Source organism: Condylura cristata, unplaced genomic scaffold (assembly GCF_000260355.1).
Source record: "Condylura cristata isolate star-nosed mole 26May11 unplaced genomic scaffold, ConCri1.0 scaffold00006, whole genome shotgun sequence".
Classification (NCBI taxonomy): domain Eukaryota; kingdom Metazoa; phylum Chordata; class Mammalia; order Eulipotyphla; family Talpidae; genus Condylura; species Condylura cristata.
Genome location: NW_004567107.1, coordinates 23,425,583 through 23,446,204, shown reverse-complemented (window position 1 = coordinate 23,446,204; position 20,622 = coordinate 23,425,583). Strand labels below are relative to the sequence as shown.

The following is a 20,622-nucleotide window of genomic DNA, read 5'->3' as shown; positions in this document are numbered from 1 at the left end:
TTATAGCTTATTAACTCATTTAGTTAAGAAGTACTACAGGTTTGGAATATTCTTGATACTCTTTACTTTGTAGGTGAACACACTGAAATGTAGTAACTTGGTGAATAAATAACGGAACTGAAATTAAAGCCTAGAAGCCTGATTCTGAAATCCATACTTTAACATTAAGGTATGCACACTCATATCTGTGAGTCCACAGAGAATAAGAAAGACAGGGGAAAAAAAAAAAAAGCTTAGGTCTAAGCCTTAACTAATGAACTTACTGGTTCTCTAGACTGGACTTTTCTTACCTTTTTTGTCCTGTGTGCCCTTTTGACAATCTGGTGAAGCTAATGGACCTCTTTTCAGAATTATAAATTTAAGAAGTTGAATATAATAAATAGGAATCCAAACAAAATCATCTGTACTGAAATATAGTTATCAGAAGTATTTTAAAATTATAGCAGTATACCTGCAGCCATTTTTATTCATTAAATAGCAAGATTTAGTGGTAGATCTAACAACTGTGATGTTTTCAAGATATCAGTGAATGTAAATATTTTGAGATACCACAACAATTACAATGAGATAATATGTAAAAGTATTCTATAAAATTTCAAGTGCCCTCCAAATAGAATATGTTATAAATTATTATAATTCTCATTATATATGTTAGGACATTGAAACTCAGAAATTGGGAAATTTAGTTGCAGAGCTAATAAGTACATAATTGAAATCAAGCCAAGTCATTTGATTATGAATACCATGTTCTTTCTATTGTTCTTATGTTACCACTCTAAAAATAAGTAAATGTTTTTTTCAAATGACCACAAATGCTCAAGATGGTGACAAAAGATGCAAAAGTAGAAGTAGGTGAAAGGAGATGAAGTGCATCTTTGATGCCCCACGTGGGTAACATTTTAGAACAAGAATGTAAGATGTCAGTAGAGTATGTTGGATTTACTTGTGTTGCACAATGTGGTGCCACAGCTGTCGTTAGACTGGCACAACTTGTCACTACAAGTGACAGTCATTTCCTCTAACTGCTAGGGTTAGAGCTCTGGTTTCTGCACATACTAGCCCATTAACTACACAGATGCTCCTGCTTCAACCAGCCTTAAAATAACTGAGTGCTGTAGAGTAGTGACTTTTCTAATCACGATTCCAACTCAGCTTTCCAACTGTGTCCAGGCTGAGCATATGCAGAATGCCAACCCTAGTTAGGCAAGGACCAATTGGTCATAGATTCAAGGCTGTCTCTACGGTTGCCAAAATAATTAAAACAACACAGCACACTAACCAGCTGCTTTCCATATTAGCTGATCCTTACAGAAATGCACACTTAAATACTTTGCCATCCAGTCAATATTAATTTACATCATAAATCCTACATGTATACAACATGTTGCAGTTACTAAACATTTCCAAACAAGAAATTGACTCACTTGATCATCAAAATAGGCTAATATATAGTCTGGGCAGGATTTGGCTGGATATTATAATGAAAGAAACTAAGCAGCAAGTGAGGTGGGTAGATAGATACAAGCCTCTGTCCATTGCTCTCTATTATCAGAAGCCCAGACACTGATGGGATCTTACTACTCAGAAACTAGCCATGAAGACTCTATCCCCCTAAAACAACTCAAAACACGACCCAAGTGAGACAGAATACTGCTTTTTCTTATGAATGGGAGATACAAGCTTTCCTTTCCTTAATGCAGAAATTTTACCTTATAGGCACAATATATGGGATGGTGGTGCCATAATCCAATTTACTCCTCTCTGTTCAGAAGTAGAAATACCAGTTACACAAAAACAAACTATGTAAGTGGTTGAAAGTTTGAAGTTTCCCTGCATTTAACAGCAGACTTGGGAAGAATACAGCAATTAACCTAAAGTTTCATTCCTAAGGAGATGGAGTTACCTCTTAACCCCTTGGTACTGACTTTAGTTTGGCCCTGAGAAACCTAATCACTTAGGATTATCCCAGTATGTGATGATTGCCTGCATTTCTCAACATTTGTTCTTGTGACATAGTTCCTAAGAATAACTCTGTAGGGGGAAATAAGGATTTTAATTGCCATCATTTTGTCAATATTATGTACTACTATCTTTGCTTAACACTAATGTCCTCTAATTATGAAAGATAACTGGAGACTAACCTTATTGTAGCATAGTCTCTCTAAGTATCATTTGAATCCAGAAAGGTTTAAATATAAGAGGAACATGTTCTGCTATAATACATTTTAGTTCTGTTAATGAGTTTGGGTTTAAATGAGTCCTTACCTGAAATGCAGTGAAAGATTCTCAGAATCTTCTGAATTAGATATTGGAGATCCTTGTAGAAAGAGTAATACCTAGCACTCTTTTACCACTCAGAAGATGTGAGCACAGAGGTTTCTATTCTCAGATATGTTGAATCAAATGCAAACCTTAGAGCCATTTTCAAAATTCCTGAAAAAGAATATCTGCCTCTTTCAGGAATCATACACAACCTGAATATATTTCTGCATTTCAACCACTATGACCTTTCTTGGTATTTACCTGGATACATGGAAATATGGACCAGTACAGTAAGTTATTACCTGAGAAGATGGGTCCAATAAATCCCAAGTTTAAGTACATGTTGAAATATTTACAACTAAAACAGTACCTTAGTTTGAGGCCCAAAACAACTGAAACAGAAGTACAACACTTTCTCTTTCATCATCTAGCCTTTATATTTCCCCAGAGAAAAGATTTCATTTGGTCAGTTTTCTTTCCGCATTAGCAGAGTGCATGCCAAAGACACCTTAAGAGACTTCGACTCATAATTAATTTTAGCTAGTGTATGAATACTAGCTTGATAAACTAGTCTTGATAAAAATACTAATATTTTTCTACTTAAAATAAATGGTGGAAGCCTGGCATCTTTTCTTGTTTATAAGTTAAATTTTTTGAGGAACACTGTGATTGATTTTGCCCTTTTTTAGTGATTAGGTATTTAATTTGACAAATATGTAGGCATGTAATTACCACCACTATCAAAATATAAATATTCCTCACACCCCCTTATTCCTCTTTATCCCTTTATAAAGGATAAAGCAATCCCTCCCACATCCCAGCCTCTCGTCTGTGTCCCTATTGTCTTAACCTTTTCCAGAATGCCATGTAAATAAATCATACAACACATACCTTTTAAGACTGAGTTCTTTCACTTAGTGTGATGCATTTGAGATTATTCAGTGACATTGAGTAGATCAGCAGTTCATTCCTTTCTTTTTTTGAGCACTTTCTATTATATGGATGTACTAGAGTTTGTCATTTCACAGTTGGACAGTTGCAATGTTTCCAGATTTTAGCTATTATAAGTGAAGGTCCCATAAATATCCACGTACAGGTTTTTATGTGAACATAAACTTTTATTTCACCTGAGTAACACCTAAGAGAGATTATTGGGCCATGTAATAAGTGTACATTTAAATAATAAAGAACTAGCAGTTTTTCATAGTGGCTATACCAAATTGCCTTCCTGCTAGTGATGTCTGAAAGTTCTAGTTATTCTTCATCCTCATCAACATTTTACCTGGTGTTTTGGTTGTAAGTAGCAGAATTAGGGCAAAATGCACTGGTTCCTTATTGCAAAACCAGGAACCAACTGTGATTTATTTTTGTGTTTCTCATAAAAACACACCTCAATGCATGATACATGATCTATATTAAATAATTATTTGTTGACAACAGAAAGTAGTTCCATATCTCAAAATGTTAATTCAGCATAACATAATGGTTAAGAATAGAGTTTTACAGTGGGAGTAGGGAAATGCACTGGACTATGGTGATGGCACATGGGTGATTTGGTGATGGGAAGCCATTGGGGATTACAACTGAGATGGAAAAATTCACAAAATGAGGTAAAAAAAAAAAACAAAACTGTATTATTTTTTAAGTAAGTTGAAGAAAAAAAAAAAAAAAAAAAGAATAGTGTTTTAGAGTCCACAAGTCAATTTGAATTCTAGCACTCCCCCCCAACTTTCGTGGTAAATGTATACTGGCTGCTTCACCTCTCTGAATCTTCATTTGATTTGATATTTCTACTTCATAGTGTAAGTAAAATGAGGTAATATACTTAGTGCATTTATGTCAGCATTTATTAATTAACAGTAAATTTAGTTATTTGTTAGGTTAGTAATAACACTTGTCAAATATCACTATTTGTTTTTTATACTTCTAGGAAATTCTGCCCTTAAAGACAAGGAAGATCAATTTGGGAGAACACCACTTATGTATTGTGTATTAGCTGACAGACTGGACTGTGCAGATACTCTCTTGAAAGCAGGAGCAGATGTTAATAAAACTGATCATAGCCGGAGAACAGCCCTCCATCTTGCAGCTCAAAAGGTAAGAAGTAAAATTATTTTCAAAAAGTAAAGCTTTGATGTGATATTTGTTAGTTCACTAATGGGATGATGTAGTGGACAGGCAACCAAGAAATTACAACAAGATGAGTCTTAGTTTCATATGTTTTCTCTGAAAAGTCTTTAAACTGCAGAAAGTAAAGCACAGATAACCATCAATGACTACCTGTCCAAATTCCTTGACCAATGGAACTTACCATCTTATATGATTTATGACTTACTTTCAGTTAAGGAAAATGAATCAAAATTACATATACAGTTTTAATAGTCATCAAACTATATTAAAAATTATTTTGTGTGTACAAAAACAATAAAGACAAAGAACTTACAAAGATATTAATAGTGGTTGATTTTAAATATTGGAGTTATGTGAATTTTTATACTTTTCACTACTCAAGTTTTTCTTTTTTTAAAAAGATTCACTTATTTATATGTACAAAAACTTGGGTACAGGCCAGAAGTACAGGGGTAAGAGGATTCACCAGTGACAGAGTGGGGAACAGAACAAGCAGATTGACTGAAACATAATGCTGAGGGGAGCATGAATGAGACAGAGGGATCTGCTGTAACATGTGGGTCAATTCTCTGGCCAGGGATCGAACTCATGCTGTAATGGCTGCAGATGGCCTTATGGTGCTGCGCTTTAACCCCTTTTGCTACCAGGCGGGCCCCAATTTTTTCTTTATGAGTATTACCTTTATAACAAAAAAGCACAACCTCAAAATATGTCACATTATGGGGCATAAAAGAAATTTATTTTCTGAATGATTTTTGACTTCTAAAAAAATTCTAAAACTATATTACCAATATAAATTATCTCAAGTTTTGAAATACAGTAAGAGCTCAGATTTTTTAAGATTAAACATATAAAAAAATGTGTACCTTCTATAGTTATTAAAAAATGTATTTACCTGAAAGCTCCCTCCCTCCATTAAACTTTGGCATATAAAATAATTTCTTAGGATCTGATATTTTGTTGTTGTTGTTGTTACTTATATTTTTGGAATGAAAAGCAATGAAAATTAGTTAGATCCAAGTTATTTCCCATTAAAAAATGTGAATCAGATCTAGCTGATTGAGGGGTTAGAAAAATACCTTTTCATTAATTTAAAACATAAAAAGAGACTGACAGAAAAATAACTGCTGAATGTGCTACTTATGTGCACTGATCGGTTAGGTCTGTCAGGTTATTTCCAAAGTTATTGCCCCTGAATTTGCTTTTCATGATAGTATCTTTTTTTTTTTTTTAAAGATTTATTTATTCGTACAGAGCTGGGGTACAGGCCAGAGATGCGGAAGGTGAGGGGATTCACCAGGGACAGAGTGGGGTGCAGAACAGGCAGATTGACGAAGTACACTGCTGAGGGGAGCAGCGGGCGGGTCAGGAGGGGTCTGCCACGCCATGTGGATCTCCTCCAGGGCAGGCCGGAATCGAACTCATGCGGAAGCGGCTTTAGATTCTCAATGCTGTGCCCCAACCCGCTGCGCCACCAGGGAGGGCCCTCATGATAGTATCTTTTTAAACTATCTGATTTACAACTTCAGTTTTAACTATTGCTTAGTATTTATAACCTTTCACCTAGGCTTGTCAGTTGTTAAAATTATTCATTCAGGATGGGTAACTCCATTTAACTTGATTATCATAAAAAGTAAACATTTCAGACTGGAAATAGCCCCAGTATTAAGAAGTTGATATACTTTAGATATTTTGTTGTGATTCATTTAAAACTCAACTTCAAAAACGGAGTTTGGGAGAACTTAACATCAAGTGTATTGTGTGAAAAACAAGGATATGAGTTAATGATCGAACTGTTTGTCATCTTTGTAAAAATATAATGTGTTCAAAAAGGTTAAGAGGAGGAGTGAATGTACCATCAGACATGTTAGCTGTAAGTCTCTTCAGAAAATGCAGTGTATGCTTTTATTTTGCTTTTTGTTTCCCCTTTATATTTTTTTGTGATTTTTTTAGAGCCAAAGAATAAATAGAACTGATTTACATGTCATAGTTGATTTCATAAATACAAGTTTCATGCTATTTCAACTCTCAGATAATTATGCAATTTCCCTTTTTCTCTGTTGCTGTTTTTGCATGATTAGAGAAAACATCTTCACCTTAAACTTCCAGAATTTCTCTGTATTAAAATATACCAAACATAATCTCAAAGTGAAAGATCAACAATCACAAAAGGAAGTTTTCTAACATGAAAGTAGGCAGAAATGATACTTCAACAATGTAAAATAATCATTGATGAAATATTTAAACATCTTAAAAAGAAAGAATGAGAAAAGTGAGTAACCTGTTAGAGATTTTCATAATTAGGTATAATTTTTGACTGTGACCACTTCTTTTTGAATAATCCATCTGCCAAAAACAAATAAAAAAATGGAACAAAGTATGTACGCCATTTGAAGGCATTGAGAACAATCAGTATAGGTTGGATCCAAGAAGCTAAGTACATTCAAAAGAGAGTAGCATATGGAATTAGCTTCACATTCCTCCTGGCTTTTTCCTTTAAGACATTTTTTCAAGTTGAAATGATACAAGTCCACTAAGAAGCAGTATTCTTAATGCTAAGGCTAAGAGATTGAAGTAGAGTTTAGAGATGGATGTGAGTAAAACTCAAAGAGCAAGATTTGGTGAGAAGCAAACTACAGAGAAGAAACCCAAAAATCTAGTTACAGAGTCTTCACAAATCTTTAGCAGATTGCTGAATTGTCCTTATATAGGGTGAGACTGAAAAACCCAGCAGTAAACATCAGCTGGATACTAAAGAACTAACCAGAGATTGTTTAAAAATGACCATATATTTTCTTTCCTACTTAAGTATTTTAATACTTCACACACTGACTTTTGTAGAAAGATTCATTCTCATTTTAAAGCATATGAATAACTAATTTTCCCAGGACAACCTAGCTCATTAATTTTCAGCCACTTACCTGCTATGTTCCAGTGCCAAGCTCTTGTACTATGTACTTCCAGTACCACCTTCTTTTCTTCTAGAGAAGGCTCCTGAATATTAGGGAGCCACTAAGGAAATTCAGAAATAAAAATTACATGATCTACTTCCAAGGAAATAATCTGGTAACTAAAGTTGTTTTGGAAGAGCAGAGTGGAGTTTTATAGGAAGTGATTATCGTACAGACGAGTAGAGAGGAGGAAATGAATGCAGTAGGTATATTATGGACATAGAAGTGCTCATACTCTAAGTGTTTCTCAAACTTTTGCTATGTAATTATGATTATACACCTAGAGAGAATATAAAAAATGAATTATATATGTCTGCTATCAGTATTCGCAGCACTGATTCCTGTTAAGCTTTATTTCCCTTTGTTTAGTGAATTTCTCTGATATATCAGATATCAAATAGTCTTTGAATATTTCTATCCCACCTAATACTGTGAACATAGAAATGTACTACTTATGCAGTCATCAACAGGCATGTAGTGTGTATGCATGTATAAACATGTTAAAGCTGTTAATATGTAACAAGTACTATATTAAAGGTCTTGGAATACAAAGATGAAAGGCGTGATTCCTGCATACAAATATAAAGGCAGAAGTGACCGTTGAAGCTGGCCCATTTAGTTTCTAGTGCCTAAGTACTTTATAAATTATCACCAGACAATATATAAATAGTTGTTACTATCATTGACCTCAGATCAACCATTTTCATGTTATTTTATTATAATGAACTACATCATATTGGATTTATTAGTAGGAGAAACTCATATTCCTATAGCATTTTGCTCATGTCTCTATTAGAGCCTCATTACTTTATATTATAATTATTGCTTACTTGTCTCTTTCCCACTAGATTGGAGCTCCAGGCAAAAACCTTGTTTTATTTTGCTTCTAATCCCCTAGATTCTAACACCATGTTGACATGTCTTGATTAAATGAATGAATACATTTTATATTACTTAAATAGAAAGTCATTACTAATACAAATGCTAAATGTTTTGTTTCTTAGAAACATTAACCCAATTTTAAAATACATATATGGGGAAAACTGTGGTGATGGACATAGTAAATTTGATACATATTCAGTCTTTTGGAAACCAATTGCTCTTAGTCCATGCCACTAAGGGAATAGTACCCATGAGGATAAAACTAATCTCGATGTACTGAATATCTGCATCTAATTTGTTTTTATGTAGTATCCTCAGCTTAATTCAAGAAAGTCATCAGTCCTACCTTTTCTGGGTTTCTCACAAAAGGAATCTAATTGTTAGAAATGTTTTGCTGCAGGGAAGCTACTGTTTCTCTGACTTCCACAGATATAGTTATTTGTTTATAAGGATTTTAAAAACCTTTAACAGTCTTATTAATTGTTAACCGTTAATACATTTATAATCTTCCAGGAATTATTAACTTGACTTCAAGAAGATTAAGACACCCAGTTTGAAAAGTTACAACATGTTGAACACAAAAATTAAAAAGCTTCAGGCTGCAGTTCTGTTTTTACCTTTTTTAATTCCCAAAAATAATTTTTGATTCTTTTATGAAAACAAAATTAATCCTGAGTTTTCAATGTGTTGTGTCCATTTTAATGATCTATAAAAAGTATAAAATACACTTTCAGGGGAACTTAATACAAGGTAACAGTATTAGATTTTCTTATTTTACACATATATACTTACAGACATACACACTGAGCAGTCCACTCCCCAGTTCACTTCAATTCTATACTAAACTCCCTCAGTGTCTATATACCTCCACCACAATTCCTTACCTATCACACTTTAGTAAGGATTTCACTTATCTTTATTTTACTCCACTAATGATATTGAAGACAAAGACTGTCTCTAATTTTATAGTTCTAATCTTAGCACAGTGCCTGCTACTTTATACGCATTATTGTTTGATTAATGAATATATGAATTCATAAATCAACCACACAGTACATGTGAATATCATATAAACAATGTGAATGATATGTGGTTTTAAAAGTTTAAATGCTAAACATTTTGTTTGTTAGAACCATTTACCAAAAATACTTGTGTAGGAAATGTTATAAGTTAGTAATTGATACGTTTATTCCTTTCATTTTCTGCACCACGCCATTATATCTTTTAAATAGGATTATAAAAGACTATATGAACTTAATTGTTGTTTTTTTTTTTTTCTTTGTGGTGAAATTTTAAAAGGGTGGGTTTATTAGGAAAAGGAGTAAGAAGTGGATAACTTAGTATCACTCTTGTATGTCTCAGTTTCTACATTATACTTCTAGCTAGCTGCTTCATAAGAATGAGTCTTTTGGGTATAAAATATTTTGCTTAAAGATACATATTCTATAAGCATAAGTTATTAATAGTATTGTTGCTAGTCATACTGCAATACAGGTGTGAACATCAAATTACTCTTAGATATCAGTAGATGTCAGAAACAGAAAGCCCTTCAGTTTCTTCTAATCCAGTTTGCCATGGATGAGGAAATTGAGTGAATTCTTTCAGTTCTGTGCACTTAATAAATTAATCATCATTCTCTTTGCATTTGAATATGTCTAGATTCTTCTGTTTAATTAATTATTTAAAACTTACTGATAATAGAGAATAATATTTGCTTCTGTTTTAAATGAATTAAAACAAATGAGGTAGTCTATTTATCTTCTGAAATTCTATTCTCTTCTACTTCTTCAATATGGGGGATTTCAAACCCATGTATATTTTTCTACATTTAATTTATATATAGTATATATGTGTGTGAGGCATATGTACATAATACCATATATATATATATACATATAAAGGTATCCAAATACATATATGTGTTTGTGTGTGTATATATACACAAGTATTTGGATAGGCAATAAGACTATTTTACATACTTAAACTCTTTGTATAAATGGTATTATACTGCTTATGTTATTTTCTAACTTGCTTTCTTGACTTAAATACTACATTTTAAAAAAAGATTTATTTATGTATACAAGAACTGGGGTACAGGCCAGAGGTGTGGGGGGGGGTACAAGGGAAAGTGGTGAGAGAATTCACCAGAGATAAAGTGAGAAGCAAAACAGGCAGATCTAGTTAAGTACACTGTTGAGGAGAGCAGCAGGCGGGTCAGGAGAGGTCTGACGCACCATGTGGGTCATCTCCCTAGGGCAATAATCCAACTTGCTTTGTAGTGGCTGCACATGGCTTCATAGTATTGTGCTTTAACCTGTTGTGCCACCTGGGAGGGCCCTAGACACTACATTTTTTAAATTTGTTCACATTGAAATGTGTAACCCTAGTTCACAAAAGATTATATTAAAAAACACATACACACAAAGGTGTATCACACAATATCTATCATTATGCGTTAGAGACATGCAAATTAAAGCTACAGTGAGATGCCACTACACAACCATTTGAATATATAAAATGAAAAATCTGACAATACCAATTTATGTAAATATATAGAACAATTGGAACTCTCAGATATTTTTGGTGAAAGTTTAAATTGATACATTAACCCTCGGAAATTGTTTCACTGTACTTAAACACTAAATATATGAACACTAAAGCACATAATAACATGCATGCACCCCACACACACTCTATATAACTGCATTTCACATCCCACTACTTGAAATACCTATGAGAAATAAGTGCTTCTTTCCACCAAAAAGACAATATGAGAATGTACACAATAGATTTATTTATAATAGCAAATATTCTTAATAGTACAAACAAACCCAGTTTCTATCAGCAGGTAAATGGGTAAATAAATTGTGATATGTTTCAATAGTAGACTACTACACAATGAAAAAAAAGATCTATTCTTATATTCATCCCCTGAATGAATTTCATACTCATGTTGAGCAAAAGAAGTCAAACATGTTCTATTTACATAAATTTCAAATCAAGCAAAAAAGTGTATGGTGATTCAAGCCAGGTTTGTAGTTTCCAAGCATGGGTAGGTATTGACTGAAAAAGGGCATAAGAAAGTGTTCAGGGGTGCTAGAAATGTTCTATCTTGCTTTGTGTGTCATTTATATAAAAATTTATCTATTTGTATACTTAAAATTTATGGACCTTATTGAGTATATGTTAGACCTCAATTTAAAAAACATGAAACACAGTAAGTGGTTATTCCTCAAATCGATTAATCATAATTACCATATGACACCAGTTCCTCTGCTAAGTAGTATACCCAGGAGAATCTAAAACATGTTCACACAAATATTTTTGCACAAATGTTTATAACAGCATTATTCATAATAGTGAAAAAAATTGAGTCAACTGATGAATTTGGATAAGTAAAATTTAAATAGATTTATCATGGAATAATGTTCAACAATAAGAAGGAATAAAATTCTGATACTTGCTACAACATGAATGAATTTTGAAAAGATTATGATAGGTGAAAGAAGTCAGTAATAAAATATCATGGGGTGAATTATTGCATTTATATGAAATGTCCAGAACAGAAATGTCTACAGACAGAAAACTAAACAGAAGTGGACTAGAGCTGAATTGGTAGAGAATGGGGTAAAGTAGGGGAAAGAGTGATGCTAAAGGTTATGGGCTTTCCTTTTGGGAATAATAAACATGTTCTTTTAAAAAAGTTTTATTATAAATATATATAATATCCAGAATTTGATGACCATTATTTGTAGATAGGATAAGAGAAAAATGGAATCAAGATGAGTTCCTCGCCTAGGTTCTTACATATTGAGATTACTTATCCCTAGCCTCAGCCTTAGAAACTATAGGAAAATTCTCTGTATTCAAAATTTAGTGGTCCTTAACCTTGAAGATGCACCATCATCACCTGGTAGTATGTCATGGCTACTTCTAAGCTTCTCAGTGGCTGTTTTGGCTCACCAGTCCATTTAAAAACAATGTAATAAATGTTCATTGTGCAGCACATAGTGTAGCTGAGTAAGTAAACAAATGAGGTTTTGACTGCTGGTGTGCTTCTAAAAAGAAGGCACCAAAAAACATTTGCAATGCCCACATTACTTAGAAATGTAAGAAAGTCTAAGTATATGAGAATCATTTTGTTCCAAAATCTTGATCTCAAAAACTCTGGACTAAGATGTTAAACAACCCTTGAAGTTTACCTGTTGGACTTGAACCTAGGTAAACTACCTTTTTGAGACAGTGAGTCTAGTCTAATCTTTGCTTCAAGGTTGTTACAACTACTGAAATTTCCATCATCAACTTTGTCCTTTTTAGAAACTATCTCTAAACCAGTCTTCTGTTTTCCAGCCTAAAAACTGGTTTGCAAATATTTAGGTCATATATTCAAATGAGAGTTCTAGCCAAAACCAGAGTTGGTCTGTTTTTAAACAAATGTGAGAATTGAAAGTAAAATGTGTCTTTAGTACTTTGATTATACTTCATGTACTTCTACTTGCACGACAAAATTTGTAGTCACAAAGAACTACTTTTCAGCAAATATTGATTGACAAAAGTCACTACTTTGAATTTTTCTAATATGGTTCTAGTTAGAATTTCTTTTTTCACTTAGGTTCATAATAGCTTCATAGCAGTAAACAAAGCTGAAAATTATTGATTTTCTATGTAAATAAGCTTAACTATTATTTGATTAAGTTCTTCAAGGCTATTTTGTCATTTCCAGAGTCGGGAGTCACCTTGCTTTTCTAACTCCAGCTCTGGAATTAGAACAATATTCCAACAATATTCCATTGAAAGGAAATTACATATTCCTGAAATTTACTTTCTCAGACTTCTGGTTCTTCTATCTTAAAGTAATTCCCAGTCACATTCCCAAAGAAGTACCTAAGAGGTGCCTCAGGAACCAGATGTAAAATTTGAATCCAGAGCTTCTTTCTTAAATCCAAGACTTTTTGGTGTTAGAATATACATCAAACATAGTAGAACAGCCTTAAAGATTGTATTCTGAAATCTACATGGTTTATATACTTTTGTTTTGTACATAGTCATGTTTCCTTAACTATATTCATTTTCTAATCATCTTTGTCTCTTCTCTGATCCCCACTTTTACTAAATCATGAAAATGAAAGCATCTGCTTTCCATGAATAGATTAGAGATCCCACAAACCTAGATTCCCATGGAAACCAATCAAAAACTACAAGGAAAAGAAGAGTATATATTGAATTTCCCTGAGACCTACAGCTTGTTTTTCATTAGACTCATGCTGCTTTCTTTTAAACTCTGGGCACAGGGCCAGTGAATATTTTTACAGCTGCTAAAAGAGAGCTTAAGAACCATTATTTTCATTTAAACTTTTAAAAATTAATTTTGTATATAACATCAATTCTAAAGAGCGCTAAAATGCTTATTACCTTCTTATATCATAAGTCCATATTTGTTATGTAATTTCCTCCTCTTGATTATTTCCTACTCCTATTTTATCATTTAAAAGTAAGTGAGAAGGAATCAAGGGCCTTTTATTTCTATAGTCAGAATATTGTCATTTCCTGGGCACATTGTGTGACCAATAGGACTTTTTAATATTTTCTTGACTACTACACTTTTACAAAATGCAAATGAGCATTTACCAATGTGGTAACAAAAATATAACCAAAATGACAAAGAGAGGATCAAGAATGTCAGGGAGGAGGCAAGTAAGAAGGGCAGATTGTAATTGTTTTAAAGGCAATCAGAATAGTCTTCTCTGAGATAATGATATCTGAAGCAGGACTTGAAGGAGATAGCCTTGTGAGTGGCTGAAGGAGGAACTTTTATTCCAAGCACAAGGAGTAGTCAGAACAAAGACATTAAAATAGAGTGTCAGGAATGTTTGAGAAATAACAAAGCTTGCAGTTATCATGAGTGAGCAGGGAGTAGTGGGTGTGAGGGTTTGGAAGAGTTGCTGGCCAGGTCCAGTTGGGTGTCCAGACCACAGTCAGGAATGTTTTTACTCTAAATGAGGACTCACTGGAGAATTTTGAAAAAATGAATGACATGATATTATAGCATATATCTTAATAAAATAATCGTTCTAGCCAAATGAAGATAAATTTTCCGAGCTTTGCTATTATCTATTCCTTATTCCTTCTCCAAATAATATACTGTCAAGTCTCCTTCCAATTCTGAGCCCTTTCACCAGGTATATATATGGTTGCCTAAATCTCCCTGAAAATAGGTACCTAAAATAAAATAAAATGCCAGTCTGATGAGCAAGAGACTATAGCAATACTCTAATAATTAACATTTGGGCAACCAAATACAGTTAATTCATGTTGAAGGTTTTTCAAATAAAATTTCTGTCAGGTTTAAACTGTTTAAATTATGGCTTAAACTCTTTAAATTATGGTTTAGACTAATGCTGTGTTCATATGGTTGTGTTTTTGGACTTATTTTATTCATATTTTAGTTAAGCATACTTTAGAACTTCCCCAGATTTATTTAGGCAGAGTTTATCATCCCCTCTTTTGTTCTTCCAATACCTTCTTTACTCAAACATTGTTACATCACCTAACACACTGAAATGTATTTACTTTTTTGCACATTTAATTTCTTTTCAGTGAGCATCTGAATGTCAGGAAGAGTATCATAGTTACATATTTTATTTTCAGAACCTAGAGCTTAATACATAATAATGCTTTATGAAATGAATTAGGTTGATCATGTAACCTGATTCTTGAGCCTTTTGTTAAATATAATTGTTATCTCTCTCACATATGTCACCAGGATTCTCATCTTAATCTTCGGTATCAAAATATAAAATGCTTCCAATATGTGAAAATATGTTCAGTATTGTTCAAATTGCCAGTCAGTTGCTCATCAGACTAGAATTTTATTTTATTTTAGGTACCTATTTTCAGGGAGATTTAGGCAACCATATATATACCTGGTGAAAGGGCTCAGAATTGGAAGGAGACTTGACAGAGAACAATTTAAGAGAACAATTGTAAGAGAAATGCAAGTTAAAATTATAATCAGGTGGCTTGTTTCATGTGTCATTGACAAAGATAAAAATATTTGTAGCAGCCTATGATAAGACTTACTGAAAGAAATAAAAAATAGTACAACCATATGGAAGGAAATTTATCCAGCCAAACTAAGCTATGTACTTAGCTTTGACCCCACATTTCTACTCCTATCAATCATCCCAAGTGTATATTGGTAAAAATAAGAAACTATGGATGTGCCAGGCTATTTAACTGTGACATAAATTGTAGTTAAAAAAAAAAAATGTGAAGGGGGCCCTCCCTGGTGGCGCAGCCGGTTAAAGCACAGCACAAAGAAGCTTGAGCCACTTCCGCATGAGTTCAATCCCCGCCTGCCCTGGAGGAGACCACATGGCGCAGGAGACCTCTCCTGACCCACCCACTGCTCCCCTCAGCAGTGTACTTCGTCGATCTGCCTGTTCTGCTTCCCGCTCTGTCTCTGGTGAATCCTCTCACCCTCCGCATCTCTGGCCTGTACCCCAGTTCTGTACGAAAATAAATAAATCTTTAAAAAAAAAATGTGAAGGGAAATAATCTTGTTAGAAGACTGAATAAATAAAAAGTGTATTCATATAGTGGAATACTCTATAACTGTAGAAAGTAATGAATAATATTTTAATATCAGTTTCATCATTTATATGCTGATTTGGATGATCTGGAGTAAAAAAGACAAGTGTGGAATATTATGTATGGTAGTCTACATTTTATACATGACTATGAAGTGGTCATGGGGATTACTAAGTGAAGAGAACAAGATAAAGAGAACAATTAACTAGGAAGGAAAAGAAAACAAGTATTTGCTTATTATTTTCTGAAGATGGAAGAATAAGTGAATAAAGGTTCTTGAGAGAAGGACTGTTTGGAGAGGACTTTTTTGAATGTATTTTATTCTATAGTTTTGATTTCTGAAACTAAATAACTTCCACTGAAAGTTAAATGTTAGCAAAGATTAATAGCCAAAATGAAATTAAGAAAACTAACTATATCAAGTTGATTGTTTAATTATACAAGTAACTCTAAAATAGTAATTGACTTTTCAGTCCTAGTGAAATATCTCCTGAGGATAAAAAGAACTGAAAAGAAATCCTGAGCTACATTCAGAAAACATACTGTCATCAATAATACTATTGCTTTGATATGCTAGCATGAATAAGTGGACTGATACGTTAAAGTAGGATAAAGTGAGTGAGTATTTATGTTAATTTCATTAATAACTACAGAATGATAGAAGGAACCTACTCCATGACTCCTAATCAAAATGGCCATTGGAAATACAAATGATTGCTGGAAAGGTAAGATCAGAGCAGTAGCAGACTATTCTCTTATTTATTGTGTGAAACCTTACTAATTGCCAATACTTCACACAAGTATTGCCCCTCTAGAAATTAATTCAGCAAGCATCAAGAGCAGAAATATTCTATTCCATTTTCACTATGCACTGAGGATTCTGAAATGAAGAAGACATTCTTCATTGCTTTAGAATATCTCATCATTTAGATCAGCCAACCACTGAGATAGTTAAACTGGACTACTTGTTTATCCAGTTGTACACTACCACTTGTACATCTTGTAACAGCCATATGAGATAGCCCTCAGGACTCAGTGGGCGTGAATCTGTATCTTGAACATGAAGTTATATATGCAGTAATCAGAAATCTGAGAGAGCTCATACTGTCCCAACAACATAACAAGCTGCCCTTTCAGTTTCATAATTTATATGCTGATTTGAAACATGCATAATTATTGGTCTAGAGGCTCTATCTGCATATTTACTTTCTCCTCCAGAAATCATTTGCTCTTATTTTCATAAGGTGGACTTGCAAGTCTGAATTTATAGCTATGTTCTCTTTCCTGAATTTAGTTCAGTTGATTATCTTCCTTCGTAATTTACATTAATACCCCCCCTGTAAACCAAACTCAATTTTCTTATTATTTTCCCCACTTTTATAAAGAAAATTATCATTCTTCAATTCAAACTCAAAATATTACCTTAATCTTTCACTATTTCTGACTTCCTTGGTCCCCAAATATCCCGTTTTCTTTCCTTTTTTTTTTTAAAGTTTATTTGTATTGAGATAACATTGCTTTACAATACCATATATATGATTTAGGAGACTAGGTTGACACCGCTACAGCCACACCATATCCACATTGGACCCCTACTACCTTTCCCCACCCTTTTTCTCCCTCCCCCTCTTATAGCCTCAGTTATGTAGTTTTATTTATAGGGTTTGTTTTGGTTTAGTTCTTTCTATTCCTTAGTTTTGTTTCTCTGTATTCTACATATGGGTGAAATCATTTGATATCTTGCTCCTTCTAATTTATTTCATCAGCAGAGTCCTCTCCAGTTCTGTTGTTGTAAATGGCAAGAGTGCATTATTTTTTTTAATAGCTGAGTAGTATTCCATTGTGTATTCCTAGATGTGGGATTGCTGGGGCATATGAGGTAACAATGTTTGATATTTTGAAGAACTTCCATACTGTTTCCTTAGGAACCGGTCAGTGTGCATTACCAACAGTAGACTAGGGTTCCTTTTTCTCCATGCCCTCACCAACATTTGCTGTTTTCTGGGCTTCTTTTTATGACATGGCTCTTCTTGTGTGTGATTTGATACCTCGTTGTAATTTTTATTTGTATTTCCCTGATGATAAGAGATGTTGAACTATTTTTCATGTGCCTATTAGTCATTTGTATGTCTAGTTAGTTCTTCTGTCCAGTCTTTAATTGGGTTCTTTGTTTTCTTGTTTTGAGTTATAGGAATCTTTGTAGATAATGGGTATTATTGCCTTGTCAGATATGTAATGTCCAAATATTTTTTCCCATTCAGTGGATTATCTTTCAATTATAATGATATTTTATTTCACTGTGCAGTATCTGTTTAATTAATGCCATTTTATTTTTGTTTTTATTTTCTTGCCCTAGAGTTGAGTACCCAAGTACATCATTGAAGCCAATTTTGTGGCGTGTTTTCTGTGTTTTCTTATGTTTTTTTTAATCATTTCCAGTCTTATATCCAAGTCTTTAATTCATTTTGAGTTAATTTTTGTATATGGTGTGAGTGGTGTAGTTTCATATGCATGTGACTGTCCATACATCTCAGCACCTTTTGTTGAAAAAAGACTTTCCTTTTGCCATTATATATTCTTGGCTCCTTTGTCTTAGATTAAATGTCCATGTAAGCATTGATTTGTTGCTAACCTTTCAATCAGTTCCATTGTCTGTGGGTTTATTTTATTACCATACTATACTGCTTGATTACTATAGCTTTGTAGTACAGTTTAAGTGTGGGAATGTGATACCTCTGTTCCTCATCTTTCTCAGCAAGATTTCTTTGACTATTTGATATCTTTTGGTTCCATATAAATTTCACTGATGTTTTCTACATTTCTTTGAAGAACTCCATTGAAATCTTGATAATGATTGTGTTAAACCTGCATATGACCACTATAACAATGTTAATTCTTCCACTCCATGAGCATGGGATGGCTTTGCTTTTCCTTGTGTCTTCTTCTATTTATTTTAACAATGTCTTACAGTTTCCAGTGACTGTATCTTTCATCTTCTTTGTTAGATTTATCCTTAGGTTTTTAATACTTTTTGATGCTACTATAAGTGGGACTGTTTTCTTTATCTCCTAGTTCATTATTAGGTACATCACATTTTCTTACCTTGTTTTGTGAGGATCACTCATTCCTTCCTTCCTATGTCCTTTGCCACCATTTAGTCTAGACCTTTATTACTCATAATTTAAAAAATCCATAAATTAAATGTTGTGCTCAAAAACAATTTGAATATGATTGACCTTAGGTTTGTTAGTCTGTTAGAAGTGAAGCTTTTAAACCAATTAATAGTGGATAAGCAGTTTTGTCCTTCCTGATGCATTCCGCTTTGCTAGAAAAGGCAGGAAATGAGGGAAAGTTCAATCAGAAATAATGGGTGGCATCCCAGCAAATAGACCTAAAGGCAACCTAGAGTACAAAACATGCAGAGATAACAAAAGCAGGTAACTTTTCAGCAAGACCTCAGTCCCAAATTCAAAATAGCAGATGGGACATGAGAGAATACCATTTCCTGTGAGAACTCACAAAGGACAATATTTGAAGAAACTTGGATACTAGGAAGGTTTTTTAATGTTGTTAATATTATATAAAAAGCATAATTGCAGTTCCAATGTCTAGTGCCATTCAGTATCGTATAGCTGAATAGTCATCAATTTGCTAAACCTTGATACTGCTGAGTATAGTATAGCTGAATAGTCATCAGTTTGCTAAGCCTTACGATACAAGATTGAGACTGTTACAGGAGCAAGACAGAAAACTAGGTTACACTATTTGTATTACAACATTAAGACATCCAGGGTGATTTGACTTTCACTGATCTCATCAATCAACTAGACTTAAATCGGTCCTTAATTAGGGTCATGATAAGTCCTAAAGGTGAGAAAATTTTAGCATACTCTACATATGAAGAATGGATAATTGGAGGTTTAGAAGTCCATGAAGATACTTAACCCTTTTCATTGTTTTTCAACTTTAAAAACCTCCAACTAAACCTCCAGAAGGTATCAAGTAGTCAGACTGGTTAAAAGAAACATCTCATACAGAAAAGAGCCTAAGACATAAGGCAGGAATCTGATATCAAGCACCATGTAGGCCCCCAAAAGACCAAAGTGCATTTGGAATTCCCTTTTGGTCATGTTCAACACTCGGTTTAAAAAAAAAGAAATTGTAACAATTCTGCTTACAATAGAAGTGATTCACCCTATATCATTATTGTAAACATTTCGTGAATGATAAGGGAAACCCCACACATACTTCCCTCCATGGTTTAGCAGGCAAGAAGCAAAGCTATCATCTGCATAGACTTAAAATCAGAACAGGTTCTAGTCTATGAATGTCATACAAGAATCTGATGCCTGGGGGAAAACCAGTGCTTCACCCACTTGCAATAACCTAGAAGTCAGTTAAAGAAGACTTTAACAATAGGTATCTAACCTTTGCATCTCCACAGTGCATTCTTCAGAAGAAAATTATTAAACCCCAGCCTTTGTTCAGATAGCAGGTATTTCTTTAGGTCAAGGAAATAGACTTAAACTTGTAGGTGAAAACCAGAAGTCTCCTGTTACCTTTTTATCATTAATGACTCACCATTCTCTTTTTCTTCTACATGCATGCTATTCTATAACAAGGTATATATACTGAACTCAAATCTGTGATTGTGAGAGCAGTTCTCACAGAGTAAAATGTGTTGGACTGTTTCCTGGAGTTGAATCCTCACTTTGATGATCTAATAAATGATTATTCAAGCTTTTGTTTCACTTAACAACATCCTTTCTATTTTTTAGAAAATAAGTCTTATTTCTTCCTCAATGCT

At 33.5% G+C, this 20,622-nt stretch overlaps 1 protein-coding gene across 3 annotated transcripts in view; it reads left to right on the top strand.

Annotated features, from left to right (window-relative positions):
• INVS (inversin) overlaps positions 1-20,622 on the top strand; it is a 152,893-nt gene that overhangs the window by 7,629 nt on the left and 124,642 nt on the right. For all 3 annotated transcript variants that reach the window (XM_012721403.1, XM_012721401.1, XM_012721402.1), the window contains exon 3: positions 4,193-4,359. In XM_012721403.1, coding sequence (XP_012576857.1) covers positions 4,193-4,359 — 167 coding nt within the window. The remainder of the gene's footprint in view (positions 1-4,192; positions 4,360-20,622) is intronic.